Here is a 25,304-nt window from a genome sequence, read left to right on the forward strand (position 1 = left end):
GAATTATGCCCAGTGTAACTTCTTTATCATTTCACTTTCAGATTTTCTGTGTCCTTACGTTTTAGGTGTGGATTATTTTTTCCAATCTGAATTCTTTAACAAGTGAGTATAGTCCTTGATCAAACCATCTCAAAATCCAATCCTAGTAGCACATTCTTGTCACCTGCCAGTATATGCTAATTCACTTTTGATGTCTCATCTGTTTTCTCCCTTACCAGGCCCAGCACATCCACAGCCAGGCTGTGCTAGGATTTGAGCCTCGTTATTAGCCTGGCAGCCAAGAGAGGAGATGGGGGCAGTTACTGTCTGAGGGGGCGGGGGTGCTAGGGAGACCCACAGGTCTAAGCATAGAGCTGCATTCACAACGATGACATCACAGAGAAAGAACACCAAGCAAAATCAGCAAAGGGAAAAGGCACATGAGCAAAGTCCAGAGGAAACCAGGCACAAGCTCCAAGAGTCGTCTTCTAATTGAGTCACGGAGGATGAGCTGAATTCCTCCAGCAATGATGTGTAACACATAAAATACTGTCCACCATGGAAGCTTACCTGAGCCTGGGCAAGCCGGCAGTCTAGGGTTTTTATTGGGCTCAGTCACGCAGGCACTCTCTGCCTAGCACGTATCAAAATTCCAGATTCCCAGAAGGAAAGCAGATGTTCAACATAAATCTTATTGTTTGTACAAATGCTTCAGGCACAATAAACCACCTATCAGTTAGGGAATGGGAGAGGGGGGACACTCCTGAAATCCAAATCCTGGATACTAGCCACAGGTGAACTTTGCAGGTAGGCCTTTTTAAGGATAACAGGCTCAGGCACACCACCTATGAAATATTGAGTAAACTGAGCCGTGACCTCATGCCAACCACTCACCGGTTAGGAGGTCACCTCTTCAGCCTCTGGGTGGGAGATGAGCCAGTTCCTCATCTACTAACCTGTTTCCTCACGTCCCACTCCTGGTCCACTTGTGTTAGCTTGGGTCCTCCAAGGAGCAGACACCGAGACCAAGAAGGGATCTGCTGTGTAACAGATTTAGTAGGAGCAATGCTGGTGAGGAAATAAGAGAGGAAGTTGGGTTTAGTGGGAAGCTGGAAGCAACCAGACCCCAATGCAGGTATGAGCCCCACTGAAGGAGGGAAGGTGGGGAGCAAGCCACTCGGATTAGAATATAATCTCGTGGGAGTCTGGCAAGACCGTCAGGGAGTCCTCGAGCTGAAGGCAAGGGGTCATAATACCCCTGTCATGACCAGTCACTGGCTGGGAGCCCCTGGAGAAGCCGGGATGGATTTCAGAGTGCCGCAGCTGGGGAGCCTGGAGTCCCTGCGCTCCTGCTGGAGATCTGGGAGACACATTCTCCTGGCTGCCACCACAGGGGCTACAGCTCTCAAAATACACCTGAAAAAGATTTAGTATCAAACAAATACTTAGCACCAACAGCGCATGGTAACTTGCAATACTTTTAGTTAAAAAAAAAAGTTACAAAACCACCTAAAATAGAACACCGATTAAAAATGAAAATGTAAATAATCTTTTACAATTCATAAATTGAACAACCTCCTTGCAGAATTCTGGGGAAAAGACTTTTCCAAACTGCTTGATGAGCTGGGAGCTTAAACTGACATACAGACAGCATATTGTATGAAGACTAAATCAAGGTTAATCAGTGACAAAAAATAAGTATTTCTGAATGTTCATAACTCCAGTAATTTTCTGAAATATGATTTGTATTCATCAATACTAAGAGTGAAAAACCATTTGTAAGTTTATCTTGCTGTTTGACCTCAGACACCCTTAACAAAGCAAAGGCGTTCCTACACATCTTACACCTAGTCCTTAGGATGATTATAAGTGACCATAGGTAAAACTTCTGAAGCAAAAAAACAGAAAAATGTTTACAGATGTTTCTAAAAATTATTTTACACCTATTTTGGCACTTCTCAACTATCTGGTCTCAGATGATAAAATGGAAGAATGTCCTCTTACACGGTATCTAATAGATTCGGTTTTTTAATTTGTTTCAATGTTATCCTCTTAGAGAACACGGACTATCAAAATCTATAACACAAAACTAATCCAAGGAGACTAGAGTCTTTGTCATCTCCTAAGTTTCGGCAAAACGCTGGTCCCACAGTTGCCCTGACAGTTCCTTCCAACCATCATGTTTTTAACTAACCCAGAGTAAACAGTTTCTTGATCACACAGTTAATTCCTACCAAAAAAAAAACTGTTCCTAGGTTTCAGCCTTTGCGTGGACTTGATGGCCTGTTAGTACAAATGACAGAAACTGCTAGAAATAAACCAAAATATTTAATGTGAAAGAAACTTAAAATATTTATTTTTTAAAAAATGAGATCAATACCATTTTAATGTAGAAGATGCCATCTTTATTTACAGGCTAATAAAAAAATATTAAACTCAACTTAACTAGATATAATACATTTGTCATAAATCCTATAGATTTGAGGCCAACCCTACGTGGAAGACTGAATAAGTGGAATGGTGGAATACATAATAAAGATGTCAAATAGTGTGCGATTTACACATGAATCAATGAATTTTGTTTCTTAACATGAAAACAAAGTAAGTCCACTGTGCAGGGAGTAAAACCAGCACCAAGCACAAGCTGTGTTACCTTCTGACAACTATTCAGTTATAATTACCAAGACTCACAACCTTTCATTTCTCTTACACCTGTTTTAACAAGTCTCATAACTCAAATGTTGTTGCTCCATCATATTCCTAACAGATACCACAGTGGAGAATTTTAGAGGGTAACAGGTAAATACACACACACACCCCCCTCACATTGCTGAACGTTTTTTCTCAGCTCCACTGTCTGCATGTGCATTTGTAGATTTTTTTTTTTCCTTTTTAACTGTAATGGCTTTGCAATAGTTCTCTCCTTCTCTGTTTGGTTTTGTAATAGAAACTTGGGTGTTAGGAATTTCTTCCCTGTAAATATGAAAATATACAAACTGCTTCTCATTCAGTCTATAATTCCTAGCTCATCTCCCAGAGACCACATATTCTAAAATGAACTTTTAACTGGGTACTTTCTGAATATCTGCCAGGAAGCTCACAGTAGCATCTAAGCAACAGGGTCCTCATGCCGCCTTTGCAAACCAGGGTGAAGCAGGAATGAAAACGGAACTGACTTAGGCGATCTTAAACTAACCAGGAAATTTTTCCTTCTACTCTTCAGCCCTTCAAAGGAGTTTATGTCATAACCATCCCATATGATCCATATTACACAGCGTCTCCAGGGAAATGCCAATTCAAGGCTCTTAAAAAATTCTTCATGGACTTTTTAGATTGTTTCCAGAAATTAAAAAGTTTTAGCTAGTATCTCCTAAGGATTCCATCTAGTAGATGAAGAATATTCTCTGGGGAAAAAAAAAAACCCACCATGGTCATCCCATCCCAGGCTGCGTTTTAAAAAACAAGAACATGGTTTCACGTCACAACAAAAATGTTTTCAGATACACTGCAATGGAAATTTTTTTGGCTAAATTAATGTACTGGCTCAACTCCAGCTTGCAGATCTCATGTCATGCCTGGGGTATGTGTTTGGTGTCGGGGGACTGCATAAGGAAAACAACTTTTTTCTTTTAAGAGGCCTAGCCCGTCAGGAGCAAACAATAACATGTAGCTTATTTGGTTGAACAATTAAACACTAGCTTTTGCTGGGAGGCAACGTTATGCTACAAGGTATTTTAATATCAGTAACAATATACACTATGAAGTGCATTTCTATTACAAACTAACATGGAGATATACAGATGAACAAAACCACCCAAAACAAACCATAAACGAGCAATAGTTAAAACATAAAATTTATAAATAGCAAAACCACCAAATAAAGTATATACATTGTATAGTATACCTATGAACAAATATATAATGCATCTAGGAAAGACAAAAAAGTGTGTTCGGTATCTGGTAACAACTGAATATTAGACATGAAGATACTGGTAATACTCTAAAAGCCTTGTAGGCTTGTCCCCCACTTAATAGCCCCTTAAACGTATATCCTTTAAAAAAAATCAGTGATATTGGCAAAACTATCACCTCTTTAAATGCAATGTTTTCACTTTCCCCAAGCAGGGTACAGTGGCCTGCAAAGCAGTAAAAAGAGAGCAGACCCTCCATGCTTAATCCTGGGATAAGAGAATTAACAAATCTGTAGTTTGCATATGAGAGCACTTTAGTCAAGCAAACACTGAGATGAAAAGCCAACCCAAACAATTACCGTATCAAAACGTCTTCACCTTACCTTGCCCATCAGTGCCTCCGCTTTTTAAATGATTGGCAAATAAGTTACTTTGAGAGAAAACTGCTGTGTAGATGCAATGTAATTCACTGACAAATAGATCTGAGCTTTTACTGCCAGAAAAATGTATCGTTAAGTACCAAGACTATCACAACAAGACAAACTTTATGAACAACTCAAAATGTATAAAACTGTCTTTTGTGGATCCCAGAAAAAAAAAACACTGGAGTCTAAACATTAATAATGTAATGCTCCAATACCATGCACACAGATCAACATAATTGAGGACAGATTTTACACTCATCTGCATTTCTTTTAAAAACCAGGAAAGTACAATGTACAATAACTTTTGAGGAAGTATTTCTAGTGCAGCATTGATTGATAAAGGATTGCTTAAAGAAAACTATTTTGTACTGCATTGAATAAAGCTGAAAGGCAAACTCATTACAATAAATGATCATTAAGAACTGATTTAGGTATCAGGATGCACAATAAATTAAATTAAAAAACTAAAACCATTCTTTTAGTTAAAAAAAAATTAAGTCAAGCCTACATTTCTGCAATTCATTGAGTTAAGTTCTGTCTCTGAAATACCACACTTAACATTCTGGAATATATAATATGAATTCATTTATTCTCTTGTATGTAAAGGCTATTTCTTATAAAATTCCGGTTAGCACGGACCTTCTACTAAATGGAAAAGGAGCCAAATAAAACAGTACTGCTTCATTTGGTGTTTAAGAGCCTAGTAATACCCCTTTGGGAAACACATGCTTTGGTGCTTTACAATTTTAAGAAAATCAAAGTCGCTTTACATGCAATAGCTAATTATGGTATACCACAGAAAACAGGGAGTTTTATGCATTTAGAATTGATCACGTGAAGCCCTGAGGTACCCGCCTTTCATTTAGGCTACAAGCCTCCCTTGATCTTGTATAGTCTTTGTCACCGTTTCCCTAGTGCCCCAAACTCAAAAGAGTCTGTCAACAATCTTGTCCAGAGATACAGTCAGTTTAGTAGGATTTTTTGTGATACAGACTGTGCAGATCGTCTAGTTTGGAAGCACTGTCTTCGACAGGAGTTTCACTTGAAGTTCCTAGGTCTCCATTTTCATGTCCATCAGCTACTGCCTTCTTATTAAACCCTGAAAGAAAGAGAAAAAAAACCAGATACTTTCTAATCCAAAAACAGTCTTGTAACTTTATTGAGCAAAGACAAAGGAATGCCCACTATAATAATAGTAATGAGGTAAATAATGGGGCCCTAAATTAATCAAGTTAGTAATTTCTGACAAAGGGATGCTTCCTTCTTCTGGCAGGTATCAAACACTGTACAGATTTTTTCACATTCTCTATTGGACCTATCACAAAATTATATATAATTTCCTACCATACTTTCCATGAAACTTAGAATACACACAATCGTAAAATTCAGTTAATTCTACTTACACAAATATATAATGAACAGTCAACTATGTGTTTCTTTTACATTTTGCTTTCAGATTATTTAACTTAAGTGCACGGAGGCACATGCTAGCTTATTGCTAAAAATCTAAGTTGTTGGCAAGACAATGTCCAGATAAAATTTATTTATTTATTTATTTATTTTTAAAGATTTTATTTATTTATTTGACAGAGATAGAGACAGCCAGCGAGAGAGGGAACACAAACAGGGGGAGTGGGAGAGGAAGAAGCAGGCTCATAGCAGAGGAGCCTGATGTGGGGCTCGATCCCATAATGCCGGGATCACGCCCTGAGCCAAAGGCAAACGCTTAACCGCTGTGCCACCCAGGCGCCCCCAGATAAAATTTAAAACAGATTTTGGTTTATCTAAAAAATAGACACTAGGCTTGCAAATAAATCAGAGTTGATTATGTCATCTATTTAGTAAGCTACGAAGTACGGACCTGTGGTAAACAATAACCGATAGATACATTTTTTGTGATTTGAGTCCATTAATAGTAATAAATCATAAGAGCATACGTTTTGGTTATGTGAGTCACATTTTAAGTGGTCTGCAATTTACACAGGTAACAGAAAAGTCTTTTAGCCTCTGTTGCAAAAAAGGAAAGGAAAGTAGCCTTCTAATCCAGACAAAAAATAGTAGAAAGGGTGAAAGACAATGAAATCATAGGGAAAGCAGCCCAACAGTGTAAAGTTTTGACATATTGCCAAATAGTTTTGCTCAAAATGCATGGGGAAAACAGACTTGTTACTGCTGTTTACGTGTAGATAATTCATAAAATCCAGGCTTACCATAAGAACACCAGTTCATCACCATATAACTCTATGCCAGAAATTCTCATTTTTGGTTTTCGGGATGCCTGCACACTCTTAATAAGTACTGTGGAATCTAAAGTGTTTTGTTCATGTGCTTTATTAATGTTATGTGGGTTACTGATGTTTACCATATTAGTAACTGAAACTTCTGAGAAATCTAAAAAAATTACTACTTTGTTAAAATGAAAATAAGCCTAATAAATATTAACACAAATAACATATTTGTCTTAGTGGAAATAATTCCATTTTCTAAAACTTTAGTCAGAAGAGGAGCATTATTTTCGATTTTGCAAATAACCTTCAAGTCTGGCTTTAGGGGCACCTGGGTGGCTCAGCAAGTTAGGCCTCTGACTTCGGGTTGGGTCATGGTCCTGGGGTCCTGGGATTGAGCCCCAAATCAGGCTCCCTGCTCAGTGGGGAGACTGCTTCTCCCTTTCCTGCTCCCCCTGCTTGTGCTCTGTCTCTCTCTGTGTCAAGTGAATAAATAAAATCTTTTAACAAAATAAATAAATAAAGGTCTGGCTTTATAGAAGATAGCTGGATTTTCTTATTTGCCTCTACTCGATCTATTACAAGTATATAAAAAAGTTCACCCTCACACAGACACACATAGTTGAAAGAGGGAGGAGTAGTTTTAATAGGCTTTTCGGATAACTGTCCATATTCCTCTTTGATTTTATATCAAAATTGGACACCACAGAATCTGAAACCAGAATGTTAATATCCACTTGTCTATATTGCCGTATGAATGGCTCTTTTACCCATGCAGGATTTTGTAACATCACACACTGGTCATTTGAAAAATATCAGATCACTGAGTTATGTAGCAATTCCACAAGTTGACATGTTTCATTTTTCCTATATCAGAAAAAAATCACACTTATTAACATCACCACCAATCTTACCACACAAGTTTACTGTTGGAAAGCTGTCAAGCTCATAGTGATTGATAAATGTTTTACAAAATTCTGTCACTTGAAAGCTGAAATTTTTATCATTGGCAATACACACTGTCAGTTGTTTCCCTGAAGTGATGGACTCACTTGTTCCTTTTAAAGAAAATGGTTGCCAAACAGTCTGAACAACCGTAATTTGTCAGTCGTTCTTCAAGTCAAGATCGTCTTCCATCAAAAAAATGGCCAGCTCAGCTAGCTGCTTAATCACTTACTGCTTTTCTTTGAGACCAGCATCTTAGTTCAGCATGTAGACGCAGTGCTGTATGCATACTTCCCATCTCATAACACACAGTGTGAAAAAGACATGTATTCAATGGTCGAGATTTAATAAAATGAACAGTTTTACTATTTCATGAAACTGGCATTTTCTTTTTTTTTTTTTATACTCTGAGTAGATGGCAAGGAAGAAACGATTTAGTAGTAGTACCACTTTAATAGTGGGCAAACATGTATCTACCCTCACTGCTTTTGCACCATCAGTGCAAATATCAACTCAGAAAAAAACTGCAAATAATGTTTTAGCATTATTACGAACAGTTCTGGGAGGGGAGTAGTTTATTTATTTATTTGAGAGAGAGTGCGCATGCATAAGTAGGGGGAGGGGGAGAAAGAAGCAGACTGCTGTGCGGGGAGCCCAACAACACGGGGCTTGATCCCAGATCACCCTGATCATGATCTGAGTTGAAGGCAGAGGCTTAACAGAATGAGTCATCCAGGTACCCCTATTATGAACAGTGTTTATCTCATGAATTCCCTAGAAGGGTCTCAGGTAAGAACCACTGCTCTATGTAAAAGAAAGGGCTAGAATTTTTCTTTAAAATATGTGTAAATAAAGCAAAGGAACTAAACCAAAAATCCTCAAGATCACATATCCTAATTCTAATAATAATCGCAAGACAATGGTCTAATAACATATTCATATTAGTCTACAAACCACTGTATTATGAGAGAAGAATTTGCATTAACAAAGCAAGAGATCAGTAAGATGTATCTACTCTAAAAGGCATATATGTCAGTCTTTATTTCAGAATCTAGAAAACTTGAAATTTTTTTTTCAAGGATCATTTGTAGTTCAGTAACTGGTAATACACTTGTCTTAAAGTCCAAAATGAACCTAAGAGAACTTCTATGTCAGTAACATTTTGGCATAGTGACCGGTATGCAATAAAACTATAGCAAAGGAGAGCTATTCAATTTGTTAATGATGATTTTCCCGTCATTAAAAAACAGTGTTACTGAAGAAATCTAAAATTTTGTATGTTAAATGTTTATTAATAATAATCACATTAATAATAACTTTTAGAGGAATGTTTACCTTGCAGCACTTTGACGTCCCCGCTTGTGTCTTTGCAGCTAGCACCAGGATGACTCCCCCCCTCTAACTCATCGAGGTACAGACGGTAGCGATGTCCACTCTCATCTTCATACTCCACATTTTCATCATCAGAATCCACTTCGGGAGCCACATAGACTACTTCAAATTCAATCTCTCCTCTCTAAAATGAAAAAAGAAAATGAGGAAGTCAGGTTACTATAATTATACTCAAAAAAGGGTTTCCAAATTCCTTGAGGTGAGTGTTAGGCATGAGGAGAAGTAGTCAGACCTCAAATGTAGCTCCTTTCAAGACAACAAATAATGAAATTCCAGAATCTCAAAAGGTAGAAAAGCACACAGAGGCCATCATGTCCAGACCAACCCCATGAATCCTCAGTAATTTCCTTTTAATATTGCAGTAGCTCTTAGTATTTTTGCTAACAGACCTGAACTAAAAATGAATGCTTAACTACTCAACTTACAAAATTTTAGAACAAATGGTCAGTTTAAAAGTCATTCTGCCATTCTGTACTTGACACAGCAAATCCACCTAAGTAGTCAGATATTAAAGTTGCACTTAAGGGCATCACACAAACTTTTCCTTGACTAATTCAAGAAACCTCTACACAATGATTTCTTGTTTCTTACTGAAAAGGTCTTGAGCCTCTACTTAACTTTCACTGAGTACCATAGTGTTAATAGTAATTATTATAATAGTTCTTTTATTTTCTGTGTGAAACTATATCCTTCAATCCTCAGAATAACCCTACTGTACTATAGTCTCTCTTACATGAATGAGAAACCTGAATGAGTTCTGGAAAGAGCAGATAATTTTTCCAATATGATGAGTGAGCAAGTAAAACAGAAAAACAGAAATTTGACTCCAAAGTCCTTGCTCTTTCTACTAGACCAAATGTATAATATTTTGGCGTGCCTGCTGGCTCAGTCAGAAGAACACATGACACTTGATCTCAGGGTTGTAAGTTCAAGCCCCATGTTGGGGATAGAGATTACTTAAATAATTTTTTTAAGAATACTTAAAATGAATAAATAAATGTAATATTTGTACTGCTATTGTTTTTTTTAAGAGTTATTTATTTTAGAGGGAGAGAAAGTGCAAGCAAGGGGCAGTGCACAGGGAGAGGGAGACAGATAATCTCAAGCAGACTCCCTGCTGAGTGCGATGTGGGCTGGATCTCAGACCCTAAGGATCACAACCTGAGCCCAAGCCAAGAGTCAGATGCTTAACTGACTGAGCCACCCAGGCGCCCCTGTACTGCTATTCTTTAATAAACCTCATGATCAAGTAAAAAGTTACAGGTTATTTTATGTTTAAAAAACATTCCAAGTCATTTAATAAGAGACTACAATCACCACACACAAGTCTGGTAATTGCAACTCTGAAAATTATGGCCTGCCTTTGCTCCAAAGAAAGCATGCCGTTTTTTACTGCCACTCACTAAGTCAGTCTCTTTGGTGCTCTGCTTTCTCGGCAGTTTAAGGTTATGTTTCAGAATTTTAATATATGCTTAGCATTTCCTTAAAAGTTTGTGACTGCCTGTTTGTATTTCCTTTACCACAGCTGCCATTCATCTCACTCTTATGCTACTGGATATGGCCAAGTTGGGTTGAGAAAATGCTAACTGAAAGAGGTTAGGGTTGCATTCTGAAATCTCTCTTAGCAGATAATGCTTACAAATACCATTTGAGGGAGACAGACGGATAATGAGGTAGTCTTCCATAAAGTTCTAGATTCAAGAATTAGGTCTGTGGATGGCAGTCATGGAGACAGATTTTAGGCTTAACATGAGGAAGACCTTCCTAAAAATCAGCAATGTACAACAATAGAATGGACTACTTTATCAACAAGTCCCCCCACCCTGTAAATATTAGTGATATTGTAGAGATTTATACAACGTGTAGTTGAACCAAATGAGCTATAAATTCACCTTCAACTTTGAGATTCAATTCTACACTGATGATCCAACAGACATCTCAATGTACTATCAACATCTTTCTGGTTTCTTCAACCTTCTTCTTGAAGGAAAAAAAGAAAACAAAAAAAGCCATCCTAAGTAAACTTGGTAACAAATAAGACTTGTGGGCATGAATCCCAACTCTACAATGTATTCTCTCTGCAACCTTGAGCAAATCATTTAATCCCGAAGAACCTCAGTGTACTCATTTTAAATAAAAGGGCTGGGCTCAATGATTTCTAAGGACTCTTTCAGTTCTAACATTTATGTCCGTAAAACCAATCTGCTTCTACCAGTATGTTTTCTATAATACCTTTTATTTGTATAGTGTTTTAGTCATTAACGATGTTTTGCTTTCTGAGTACCAGGTCCTGTTCTGAGCACCTTATATGAATCAATATACTTAATCCTTACAGCTCTCCAATAAGGGCACTGTAGCAGAGCAGAGGACTTTAGTAACTTGCTCAAAGTTATACAGCTGTGGAAAAAGGCAAATAAAATCTTCTTCAATAAATCTGGCTGAATGTCTTCTATAAGAGGCCCAAATCAAAGGGAACTAGTATCTATATATAAAAACTTTACTACTTAAGACGCCCCAAATACTGGAAGTATAAAATATTCAGTAGATTCAAGAAGAACCAACTGATAGATCCAATTTTAACTATATAAAGGGAACTTACCTGCTGGGAAAGAATGGTTACAGCTTCTTTATGCTTTGTGTCCCTTAGGTTAACTCCATTAACAGCCAGAATAGCATCTCCGACGTGCAGTCCTCCACATCTATCAGCAGGTTGCCCTGGGTGGATCTCAGAAATGAGGATTGGAACACCATGTTCTTTCCCACCCTAACCAAAAAAAAAAGGCAGTCAATTAGTTTATTCTTTGTACAGAGACTATTCTAACAATAAAATATCTTCTTAAAAATAATTTCAATAAGCATCTATCCTGTATAAATACTGAGTAAAATATTATTTGCTACTTAGGTAATAGTAAATATATTATTACAAGTATCAGAGTTATCTCTGAATAAAACAGTAACATATATTGTGCTTTCTAAAACACATGCCAAAGCCAAAAAAAAAAAAAGAAAAAAAAAAAAAAACCAAACCCAAATCAAAAACTACAATTGGCTAAACTCTTTTAAACATAAATAAAAATATTTTACGTATTAATAGTCCATAGCACTATCAGATTTTATCAAATCTAAATCACTATAAGACTTACCATTATTTTATGTACTACAAAAATCACTGAAAGAGTGCAAGAAGAATCTCAATTTCAGAGATATTAAAATGGGAAAAAATATGCAATTGATAAAATGCAGTTATTTGCTACCTTTCACTTTTTAGCTTGTGATATAATTATTTGTGTGTGTGTATGTATTATTGTGTGTATGTGTATATATACACATTATTTGTATGTGTGTATGTGTATATAAACATTATTTGTGTGTGCATGTATGTGTATATATATGTATTATTTGTGTATGTGTATATACATATACATATATATATATATATATATTATTTCTTCTAAAATTTATGCTCTTTGAGGGCAGTGGATTCAAAAAGGTAGGCAGGTATTCAATCAAGTACACTTCCTATGATAAAAATAATTTCTACAGTAAGCAATACCAAAAAGCAAATGAACTTATGCAGTATCTAAGTATTACCAAATGAAAGACAGAGTAAACCCATCTTATTCATTCTTCTGGAAAAAAGCACTATAAGGACAGCAAAATGACTCCAAATATAGGTACTTTATAATAGGCTGCTCTCAGAAATGTTGCCCAAGACAACTGTTTGGAAAGGCACCAAATTTAGAAAGGAAGAGTATTTGGACTCAACCGCCAGTGAAATCTGACAACAAAGAAATGAGACAAGAGAAAGATAACACATACTCGAGAGAAAAGAACAACACAATCTGGAGCCATTTCATATAGAGGAAACAGTCATATCCATTCTCAAAGGTCCTAGAGGCAATCAGAGCATATTGTACAAAACTATAACCCAAGTCATAATGAAAATGCTAAATTATGCTTATTAAAGTAATAATTTCACTAGTAATACTTAATAGTGATTAGGAAGATTTACATGCAAAAAAAAAGTTTACACAAAAGTGTTCGTGCCCAGGGGAATAAATTTAGTTATTTAGAGAATATATCCAGAACACTCTGTGTCCCAAGGGTGCCCAACACAGGAGAATGACTATACTAGTTAACTACAGAAGAGGAGACTGGAAGCGCTACTTCTTACTGTAATTGAAATGCCAAGGCCTTCATGATCTTCCTTAAGGAGGAGAACTTTTCTAATTGGACCAACACCCTGGCTTTTCTTTAAAGAGTCTTGATCCTTATTGGGGGGAAAAAAAAGAAGAAAAATTAGAAGAAAAATTAGTACTATTTAAATGAAATATCAAATAGAGTAAACCCATGCTATATAACTCGCTTTTAGAAATCTTCATTAATTTCCTGGAATGGATACACAGTAAAGTGTTAGGAAAATAATTAACAGATAAACTGAAAATAGTTGTTCTGTTAATATAATGAAACGGATGGATAATTTTCTCACGCTTTCGTCAGTTTAATATTGATTCATCTCCTTTTAAACTGTAGGACATTACAAATGAAACTACTGCCAGGAATTAACTGATAAGCAAATATCTTCCAGAAATAAAAGTAGTAAAATGTTTATTTTCACTGGAAAATATCATAAAGGTCTACATCATATTTTTAATAATTTTTATTTTGTTATATTAGTCACCATACATCTCCAGTTTTTGATGCAATGTTCCATGATTCATTATTTGCATATAACACCCAGTGCTCCATGCAATATGTGCCCTCCTTAATACCCATCACCGGCCTATCCCAATCCCCCACCTCCCTCCCTTCGGAAGCCCTCAGTTTGTTTCCCAGAGTCCACAGTTTCTCATGGTTCATTCCCCCTTCTGTTTACCCCTCTTCGTTCTTCTCTTACTTCTCCTACCGATCTTCCTATATCTTATGTTCCATAAATGAGTGAAACCATATAATTGTCTTTCTCTGCCTGACTTATTTCACTTAGCATAATCTCCTCCAGTCCCGTCCATGTTGCTGCAAATGTTGGGTAACCGTTCTTTCTGATGGCTGAGTAATATTCCATTGTATATATGGACCACATCTTCTTAATCCAGTCATCTGTTGAAGGGCATCTTGGCTCCTTCCACAATTTAGCTATTGTGGACAATACTGCTATGAACATTGGGGTGCATATGGCCCTTCTCTTCACTACGTCTGTATCTTTGGGGTAAATACCCAGTAGTGCAATTGCTGGATCATAGGGTAGCTCAATTTTTAACTTTTTAAGGGACCTCCACAGTGTTCTCCAAAGTGGCTGTACCAACTTGCATTCCCACCAACAGTGTAAGAGGGATCCCCTTTCTCCACATCCTCTCCAACATTTGTTGCTTCCTGCCTTGTCAATTTTTGCCATTCTGACTGGTGTAAGGTGGTATCTCAAGGTGGTTTTGATTTGAATTGATGGCTAATGATTTTGAACATTTTTTCATGTGTCTGTTAGCCATCTGTATGTCTTCATTGGAAAAGTGTTTATATCTTCTGCCCATTTTTTGATTTGATTATTTGTTTCACATGTATTGAGTTTGAGAATTTTAAAGATCTACATCATTTTAACTAATTTGTAGAATTAAAAAAAATTGCCGATTGGATCATTAATTACTTTTCATTCTGTTGAGCTCTGGAGTCTACCTCTTAAAAAAAAGACTTTGCTCCATAAATTATTCTATCTCTGGTACCTTTACTCTTTCCTTCTCTGCTAAGCTCCTCCCTTGTCCAGCATATAAATAAATTCTAAGCCTCTTCTAGCTTTAAATACTGACCATGTGAAAACATAAAACAAAATTAGAAACACTTCAATTATCTATCTTCTTTAGCTACCACCTTCCCTCCATCTCTACTTAACCTTCACATGAAGTTAATCCCTACAGTATCTACTTCCTTGCCTCCCACATTCATTATTCCAGTCACTGTAATTAGGATTTTACCCCCACCTGCTTTATTAAAACTATCTTCTTTACAGTCACTGGCAACAAACATGGCTATATCCAATGTATGCTTTTTAGTCACCATCCTACTTAAACCTTGCAGAAAGTTGATACTGTTCACTACACACTTCATGAAACCCTCTTTTCCTTGGTTTCTTTACTAGATGGATTATATCTGACAGCTCCATTTCAGAATCCCTCCCTTGGTGATCCACTTCTTTCCCTCCTCACTCCATATAGAAGTTTCTTTCCATCCTTGGCCTCCTATTCTTTTTATTTTCTATATACTTCCCTGGGTTGTTTAATCAATTTTGTGGTTTGGTTATAACAGATAGACGATTTACCTAATATTTCTTCAACTCAGACTTCTAAATTCCAGGGTCATATACCCAACTGGATATATTTTGTTTGTCCCAATGGCACCTCAAATACTACATATCTAAAACAAATCTCATATTTCCTTTTCCTCTATTTGCTTTATCAGTGAATGTCATCATCTCATTCAACTGCCCACACCAAAAACCTATACTCTTCCTTCTCACATAAGCAAAAGCAGTTAATCACCATGTCCCTCTTCATTCATTTTTTTTTAAGTAGGCTCCCTGCCCAACGTGGGGCTTGAATTCATGATCCTGAGATTGAGAGTCACATGCTCTACCAACTGAGCCAAACAGGTGCCCCCAACTCTTCTGGATTCTAATTCTCTCAAACCTACCCTTCCTCTCAAATATACTTCCCCTACGTTCAAGATACTATAGTATCTTTCTCATATACTTTCTTGACTACAGTTAGTCCCTTTCCTAGTATATCCTCTTCACTATACAAAAGTAATTTGTCAAAATAACGTTAAATCTTGAGTCCACCATTTTATTAAAAAATCCCATGATTATCACGTTGAAAGTTCCCACTCCTTTAGGTAGCATGAAATAACTTTTGCCATCTGGCCACTGCTTGGAAATTTAATGGTCCCCAATTGTCCCCAATGTGCCAGAGAAGACAATGGCATAAGTGCTTATTGCAATCCCCACTCTTCTCCCACCAACTTCACGTACATGTCGATTCTTACAATAATCTTCGCAGAGGCTACAAATACTTGAACTTGTTTAAGTCCATGGTTTATCTGGTACTAAGATATGTAAGCCACCAGGAAGGAATCAGACATGCTTTTCTTATGGAAAGGCTTATATTATCAGACAGCTGTAGTAATGAAATTTAATAAAGATTTATCCAGATAGAAAAGCTCTTGTACAATGGTGGCTACAGACGCAGACAGTTGGGACGTGGATCTCAAATTCCATTTTAATTCAAGACCAAACAGGTGGAAATGTTCATTCAGAAACTAGAGTTGAATCTGGTTACCAAAAATTTCCTTTAAGAACTAACCCCAAAACACTTGCCAATTTATTAATATGACCACATGTTCTCTGCTAGGCTTAAAAAAAAAAATTTAAACATGCCTAATCATGACCCAGGAAAATTCTAAAATATGAGCTGAGGTCAGAGCAATATGTATTTGCCAGCAACAGTTCAGTTTTCAGAAATACCACTTTCAGGGCAAGTCAACCAAGAACTTTATGTATCTGTTCCAAATACATTTAATTCCACTTCCCCTTTTTAAATAATGGTTTTAAATACTATCAGAATAAAAAACATGGAAAGGACTTCAGACTACAGGAAGAAGGAGGAGGCTGAGTAAGAAACAGTAATGAAGCAAACGTACGTGGCCTGGAGGGGCCTGCATTGGTCGCTTCAGGTCATTACGTCCCCTACAGGCTCTGATCACAGTTTTGTGACGATGCAGATGTATTTCAGCTTCCAACTGGTTCCAAAGTTTATCATGAGCCGGTCCCTTCATATCTCGTCCTAGTAACTGTATTTGTTGGACCCTTTATATTGAGAAAAGAGTTAATTCAGTTAGTTTTCCATTATTATTTTTTTTTTTAAGAAGATTTTATTTATTTATGTGACAGAGAGACAGCCAGCGAGAGAGGGAACACAGCAGGGGAGTAGGAGAGGAAGAAGCAGGCTCCCGGTGGAGGACCCCAACGTGGGACTTGATCCCGGAACACCGGGATCACGCCCTGAGCTGAAGGCAGACGCCTAACGACTGCGCTACCCAGGCGCCCCTTAGTTTTCCATTATTATAATTTTTATGACAGGGAGAATTCAGAAAAATTACTGAACACAAGTAGCTTTTGCATAAATCTGTTCATCATAAAACTAGTACCTTCAGGAACCTCCTGAGGTCTCTCAGATTTGTAAAGTACCTAAAGTCTGAAAAGAACAGATGTCTTCAAGAAAGAACTAGTGTTTTTAAAAAAGAATGAATGAGACCTTTTCTAATCATATACTTAATTCAAATACATCTAAAAACAATTCTTGAGACTAATGTCAATGGCTTACACACAATCAGGGTAGGTCAACAAACTTAGATACTATTGAATACTAGGACTTTACAAGAGTCTAACTGTACAAAAACATTTCTTTTAATGATTGTTTTTAAAAAATGATTATTTTAAATACGGCAAAAGTCACTAGAAAATGTGAACTTCAACGTAATATATTTTTATTTGCTCCACATCAGTTCTTAATGTGATGTCAAAACAATGAGTAAAAAAGTATTTACCAAAAATAATAAATCACCAAAGTCTGTGAATAATTAACTGTAAGAAATTAATGCAAGCAGAACTCTGTATTATTATGATAAAGTCACTGTCATTCCAATGTGTTTGGAGGTTCAAGAAAGATTACGTTTCAATGATGAGAGAAAGAATTCCTTATGGAAGTCATGCTTTACGTGTGAACATCTTTTAGAGTTTCAAGGCAGGAAATAGCTGAAAAGTGCAGATCTAAAGTTATTAGCATTTCAAAGTAAGTCCCTATCAGTGTGTGTGTGTGTGTGTGTGTGTGTGTGTGTGTGTAAACCAAAAATACTTACGTAGTATTGGTAAATAAATCTGCAATATATAATGCTACCAATATTAAGTTAACAACAATAAGCTATAACCAACTGTAAAATAACTCTTAAAATAGGATTAATGTTTCATTTACCACAAGAGGTAAGAGTTAACCTCATTAAATATTCAATTTGTTACCTAAGAGTACAAGGTATTCATTTTTTACACACCTTCCCGCCAGTTCCTTATCCAAGTACTTGGCAGCCAGTCTTGCCCCATAAACTTCAGCCTGGAGAACAGCTATATGTCTACGAAGGGCTTCATTCTCTTTTCTCAACAACTTCACTTCAGCTTCAAGTTGAGCTTCTTTCATTTTTTCTTTTTTGTTTGCTTCAAGCTCTCTCTCCTATTTTAATTAAAAAAAAAAAAACCACAATGTAATGAAAATACTTTTAAGGCTTTTTAGCAACAGACCATGTTCCTTAAAATACATAAAAGCGCACACAGTCTACAATACCAACAATGAAAGCATATGATAAAAGTTACCACTTCATTTCTGTAAAATGGAACACACAAACAAAGATTTGGATCCAATTCTTTTTAACTAGTGCCAGAAGGTGTTGGAACCCCTTCCACATAAGATAATTCCATGCATTGGGATACTCCGACACTGAGAATACTAAGACAATTAGTCTTCTCTAAGCTCATGTCATCATATCCTAATAGGAGTGGCTTCAATGAATAACTGAATGTGCTCTCTGTTTACTTCCTAAAAATGACTCAAGAAACTAGACTAAGATAAAAATAATCACTCTGGTGGTTGTACCCAAACATTTAATTAACTTTAATGCAACAACTCTTTTTTGTTGTTTGTTTTTGTTGTTTTTTAATTATTTTTTTTTATTTTTTAAAGATTTTATTTATATATTAGACAGAAAGCACAAGCAGGAAGAGCGGCAGGCAGAGGGAGAAGCAGGCTCGCTGGTGAGCAAGAAGCCCAATGCAGGACTTGATCCCAGGACCCTGGGATCACGACATGAGCCAAAGGCGGACATTCAATGGACTGAGCCGCTCAGGCATCCCTAATGCAACAATTCTGTAAACAAGTCAAAATCCTTCAGTTACACAGATAGATTCTACAGCTAATTTACCTTAGAGGACTATAAGAAACTTACACTGTTTAAATTAGAACAGATACTCTAATTTTTTAAAGAACATTTAATGGTCGTGGAAAAATGCTGATAACAATGCATTGGAACATTTACACATTAAAAAAATTCTCTACTTAGGGACGCTTGAATGGCTCAGTCGTTAAGTGTCTGCCTTCCGCTCAGGGCGTGATGGGATTGAGCCCCATATCGGGCTCCTCCGCTGGGAGCCTGCTTCTTCCTCTCCCACTCCCCCTGCTTGTGTTCCCTCTCTCGCTGGCTGTCTCTCTGTCAAATAAATAAATAAAATCTTTAAAAAAAAAAGTTATCTACTTAAGCATATCTATGGTGTAGGTTATCATTGAATTTGGGGATCTGATACATCTATCTGTCCATATGTCAAAGTGAATGAAGTTAAAACGGATGTTTGCAGAGGAAAACAAGGCCCTACCTGGCTCCAATGAGGTAGGATGGACATCCATTTTTAGCTCTCATAAAAGGATGCCATCCTATGCCCCACTTGGGAGATAGTCCATATATGTGAATTACAGGTGTTAGCCAGAGTATAAAACCTCAAGATCTATGCCATCTAATTTTTATCACAAGTTTACACATGAGAAATAATGTTCAATTTACCTTAAAAGTATAAAGTACAGTATGTCTATTCCTATAAATCAGGAGTGACAAATGTTAAAATGCCTTTAGGACCCAAGCACAAAACACACAGGCCGATACAAGACAAAGTAGAGTGGGAAATAGAAGGTACAAACTCCTGCCTAAAGGCAGTCGAATTCAAATACACACACAAATTCTGTGGCCAAACAAAAGTCTTCTGAGAGCTGAATAAGGGCCCTGAGAGATAGATATTTTAAGTGTTATTTTTGGATCAAGAAAACTATCCAAACACTGTAAACTTCCATTTATCCTAAGAAGGGTTTTCACTGCCTTACGGAACTTCTTTTACAGACTCATGATACACAGAATCTACAAACCTTGTGAAATGTGGCTGTATTTGTTGACGAGATGTGGAAGACACTGTTCGCTATGTCCCCTTTGTGAGACTTAAATAAAGATCTAGCTCAGCACCAGAAAAAAACGTTTCTCTTGAGCAAATGGCAAGTGATACTGTTTCTATTATATGGGTACTGATTATTTTAATTATTTCCCTTTTTATTCTGGATATTAAGAAGCTGAGAAACAAATTTAAACAAACTTCTAACAATTCTGGAATATATGTTGGTACTGATTTAACTAGGTGCTTTGGTCTACTGTTTTGACAACAGTATATCAATAAATGATACAGTTAAACATCAATATATGATATATTCAAATACAAGGCAGTGAGTACCACAGTACACACACAAAATATATACAAGCTAAAATGAGTAATTACCAAACAGCAGATATATTTATTACCTCTTTGATTAAAAATATTTGTTACTATTATAAATAGAGGAAGATTAATTAGCAGTCTTTTTCAACTTCTGTAAAAAATATAACCATTAGACCATAATTTCTAGACACTGTTTTTCAAGAATTTGAAGAACTAATAATCTAGAAACCTCCTTGTACATCAACTTTGGAATTATTAAAATCGCAATTTATTTCAGAACCTGTTTCCTAAAAGCAAGTATCAGTTCCAAAAAAACCCCACAGTTTGGATAACATGAACAAAAATCTTTTTTATGACATTTACTGAAGTTAATGATGTTTGTTTCAGAAAAAGAGTTCCCAGGGGCGCCTGGGTGGCGCAGCGGTTAAGCGTCTGCCTTCGGCTCAGGGCGTGATCCCGGCGTTCTGGGATCGAGCCCCACATCAGGCTCTTCCGCTATGAGCCTGCTTCTTCCTCTCCCACTCCCCCTGCTTGTTTTCCCTCTCTCGCTGGCTGTCTCTATCTCTGTCGAATAAATAAATAAAATCTTTAAAAAAAAAAAAAAAAAAAAGAAAGAAAAAAGAAAAAGAGTTCCCAGAAGACCAAGTATTCTTTGGTTTATGGACTAAATAAACTTTAGGTTGAGAATTATCTACTTACAATTACTTTGATGAGCTATTTATTACAATATTTATGAAATCTGAGAAACACATATTGAGTCACGATTCAAACCCCGAATGAATCTGACAAACTCTCAGGCCTGAAAATAACATTTGCAAGCATGAATAGGACTAAGAAAACTGAAGTTAATCACTTTTACTTTTAAAGAAAAAATATATATCTTTGGTTAACCTGTTTAATAGGTAATAAGCAAGAAGCTCATTTTGTATTTAGAGAGCCAAACAGTATTTTTTCAAAAGAAATAAAGCCATAAGACAAACTGGAACCTGATTAGGTTAGGATAGTGAGGATAATACTAAGAATTTATATATTGTTATTTTTTAAAATAAGTTCTGGTAAAGAGTTTTAAAATTCAGTTGTTTCAAAGGCCACACAATTATTCCAAGACTACTAAAGAATTGTAATACATGCAGTGGATAAGAAACCAACATGCACATTCTTTCTCTGGGGATAAATTCAAATAGAAAAAGAGGAAAAAGGTGGGTCTGCTTAATGTATCTTCCAAATACTCAAGTGGGAAAACCAATTGCTCTTTTGAAATAGAGGTTTGCGCAAGTTACAAGGCTCAGAAGTTGTCATTAATTGATGTGTTCTGCAAATAATGGTTATAAATCACAAACAAAAGAAAAATCTTTGACAACATGTAGTGAGAAAAGAGCAATGGGCCACCAACTGAACTTTTCAGGTACTGGCAGATTAAAAAACTATCATCATGAATGTCATTTCCAAATACAAAGTGACAACATGTAATACGCAAGTAAGACACTAAGAACACTTCAGCATGACATATTAAAGCAAAACAGAAACAACATACTTACCAGTTCCTCCACAGAGGGGACAGACTTAAGATATAAGAAAAAAGTTTGATAATTAGAAAAATATCAAACAAATGAATTTATCTAGTGGTATAAAATTATTTTAAGGAAAATTCCCGTATGTTGAATATCATTTGAGTAAAGTTCATTTAGAACAAATATATTTGCAAATCCATAAGCAATAATAACTACATAGTGTTAGATTGAAACTTCTTGTTTCACCAAAATTAGTCCAACCTATCTGGTTCAGTGCCTTTCCATTATAGCACCTGTTTCAGATCTAATGTTAAAACTTCAAGTAAATTCTTTTCTAGTGAAAAAGTACATTGTTTCTCAACGTTAACATCAAACATCCCAAAGAGGCAGCGAGAAATCTGACTCATTTCAGTTCACAGAACAAGATTACTAACTTAGATTCATAACATTTCTGAATTTAAACGGTTTAAGGAGAATGTGCATATTCAATTAAATAAATTCTAACATCAGTATTAGAAACCAATCAAATGAAATGAACTGAAATCAAATGTATGACTTAAAAATGTATGACTATCATCATTTCATCTCCTGTTCTCCCAAGCTGTATCTGTCTTACTGCTGTGTCCCCTGTGGTCAACAAAGTGTCTGGCACATAGTGCATACTTAAGACACAGGAGGTTAAGCTGAAATGAGACCAAAAAAATTCTACTTAAACAACCTGTATAAAGAGGGCAAAGGTTAACTGTAGAAAATGTACATACTGAGTATTACACAAACATTACAGAACATTCAGTGGCAGGAAAAATGCTTATAAGAGCAACAGAAAAAAAATGTGCCACTGGTTGGCACCTAATTGCATTTTCCCTTCTTCCTTATTCACAGAACTCCAGTTTGACTGGAGGTGGCCATGTGACCAACTGAGAGGCTGAAATGCAAGTTGGGATCGCCAATGAGACAGTTAACTAGACGGGCAAAAATCGCTGAGGAGGACTTCGTGAAAAGTTCTTTAAAGAAGGCTAATGCAGCCTAGAAGCGTCCTTTTGCCCTTTTCATCCTTCCCTCTTGCTGCCGGGAATGAAGAAATCCTAAGGACGGAAACCACGAGCTAAAAACGGCAGAGCACAACAACAAAAAGCACCCGGGATATACCTAGTTATATCTATAGAGCTATCATATCAGCTCTGGACTACCTATCTCGGGACTTGAGAAAAAATAATTTGCACTCTTCAGAAATAATTCCAGTGTTATTTAGATTTCTGTTATATGCAGCTGAACTTAATCCTAACTAATCCAATAAGGCAAAAAAAAAAAAAGTTTACATGTTATAATCACAAATATCTTTTAAATGTATTCACACAGATATTTTCAAAGTATCAACTGCTTCTTGGTATTATCACTTCTCACCTCTAGGTGACGAGACCGTGGACGATCATAAAGATCTTTACATTTCCTGAGTTTTCTGAATTTCCCACAATAAGCACATATTACCTTCTATATTCAAAGCCTCATTAAAAACTGTCCTCTTCACCATCTACAATACACGTAAGTATATTTACCTTCTAAACTACTTACCAGTTTTGCCTTAATGGTACCAGAGTCAACACTCTGACCAGTTTTAGCATGGAGCTGAAGCTGGATAGAGTGCAGCTGTAAAAGCTGATCGTGGACTTCTTTCTCCAATACAACTTTCTCTGCCTGGGTCTCTGTCAGTTCAGATTTCAGATCTACCAACTGTGCCTTTAAAACAATAATGAAAAACATCAAGTAAGCTAATTTCCTTCATTTTGACTCTAATAATTATTTAAAGAGGACACAGAGAGACTACCTTTAAAATGAATAGATGAACACCAGAATGAATAGATGAACTGAGTTATAAGACACCCAAATAAACAGTCATAAATTCAATAGCACAGGTAAGATGATTTGAGTGGCAAGAGAACCAACTCCACCATAAACGGTATCTTCTTTCTTTAAAATAAAGTTTGTTTGCTTGTTTGTTTATTTATAATCTCTAAATTTATTTATAATCTCTACATCCGTGTGGGGCTCACACTCAAAACCGCGAGATCAAGAGTCCCATTCTCTTCCAACTGAGCCAGCCAGGTACCCCCTTAAACAGTATCACCCTAATAACAAAGAATGCTACTTCCATTTTACTTTGCTTACTTGAAGAGGGCTTTTCACTGTTTCACCTTTACTTACAAACTTTATGAAAATATAAAGGGATCAGATGGTTCATCATCCTCAGGGATAACATATGTGCCACAGTGGTCCACTAACATTAATGGTAACTAAAGGAGAGGCAAGTGGCCACCCCAGAGAATACTAGTGCATATCAATCAACCCACTAACTAGTTAATTATTTTAGGTGCTAAGGAGGGAGCCATTGAGGTCACAATGAGCCTAAATATCAGAATTAACTGTAAGTAACAGTTCTGCTATAGCAGAACAACTCCTCAGAACCACTTAGCCATTCAAGTTGAATTTTTATTTTTCACAATTGATATGTTTTACAGTTGTGCACAGGATGTATTTCTTGTGGGTCTGGTCTTCCCAACTGGCTAATAGATTAAAGCTCAAGAAAAGGCCTGAGTTTCCTATTTAATTCAACATAATTATACTAAGCATCAAGGGGCTCAATGAGAAAAGTGTGGAAAATACATTTAAAATTATAGATGATAATTATATATGTCTTGGAGAAGCTTTCTTATCACTGAGGTGATGTAAATGCAAGCCCACTAAAGAAAAACGTGGCAAGTTACAGATATATTTAGAATGGGTCATCCCAAGGAATTCAAAGCAAAGGAAGGTTTGAAGAGGGTCAGTGAGGGAAAGAGAGTTCAGAAGTGCTTTGAAGTGACAAGGACAAAATAGAAGCAGTAAAAGCAGTCTAGAGATGGAAAGAAGACTAGGAGAGGCAGAAAGAAACCAGAAGCAACTTAGGTTAAGTCTCTGGGTATAGCGACCAAAGGACTGAAATACATCTCTACATCCCAACTGCACCAATCAGTACCTAGTACATAAAAGATGTTCAAGAAATATCCTTAAGTTGAAATGAATTCTAAAATTAGCCCTGTGCTTCCAGATAAATCACTCTGTCTTCACCGGTTTCCCCAATTTTAAAACAGGGATAATATCCATGGCTTTGACTATTCTCATAAGATTATTAACCTTAGGCATGAAAGCACTTACTAGAATATGAAGATGTTACTATAAAGAAGATTCGACTACTCCGAGAAGTCCTCTATTGACAGAATGCCCAAGACCGGACAGGAAAGTGAAGCTGGATAAATGACTAGCTCTGGATGAAAGACCAAAACTGAGATTTAAGCCCACTGAAAATCACTACATGCTCTCAATGACATTTTTGCTTTTGTTTTAATGACGGCTTTATTAATTCCCATACAATAAAATGTACTCTTTTTAAGGTGTACGATTGAGCAGTTTTTAGTATATTCATAGAGTTAATGCAACCATCATCACTGGATAACTTTGAAACATTTTCTTCCAATAACATTTTAGCAACGTGCTATTTGCAGGAAAGGTGAAGATAGGGACATTAGCAACACCCTATC

General features: G+C 36.4%; 1 protein-coding gene across 2 annotated transcripts in view; it reads right to left on the minus strand.

Annotated features, from left to right (window-relative positions):
• Positions 1–2,361: 2,361 nt before the first annotated feature.
• The window catches only part of GOPC (golgi associated PDZ and coiled-coil motif containing), a 40,651-nt gene continuing 17,708 nt past the window's right edge, over positions 2,362–25,304 (minus strand). The window contains exons 2-9 of one of the 2 annotated variants that reach the window (XM_002927236.4): positions 23,302–23,466; positions 21,757–21,780; positions 17,968–18,143; positions 16,561–16,726; positions 13,052–13,147; positions 11,477–11,641; positions 8,821–9,001; positions 2,362–5,414 (exon numbers count right to left, since the gene is read on the minus strand). In XM_002927236.4, coding sequence (XP_002927282.1) covers positions 5,284–5,414; positions 8,821–9,001; positions 11,477–11,641; positions 13,052–13,147; positions 16,561–16,726; positions 17,968–18,143; positions 21,757–21,780; positions 23,302–23,466 — 1,104 coding nt within the window. In that variant the 3' untranslated portion in view covers positions 2,362–5,283. The remainder of the gene's footprint in view (positions 5,415–8,820; positions 9,002–11,476; positions 11,642–13,051; positions 13,148–16,560; positions 16,727–17,967; positions 18,144–21,756; positions 21,781–23,301; positions 23,467–25,304) is intronic. The other variant, XM_002927237.4, reaches the window with a different exon arrangement.

The sequence above is a fragment of the Ailuropoda melanoleuca genome, chromosome 10 (assembly GCF_002007445.2).
Source record: "Ailuropoda melanoleuca isolate Jingjing chromosome 10, ASM200744v2, whole genome shotgun sequence".
Taxonomy (NCBI): Eukaryota; Metazoa; Chordata; class Mammalia; order Carnivora; family Ursidae; genus Ailuropoda; species Ailuropoda melanoleuca.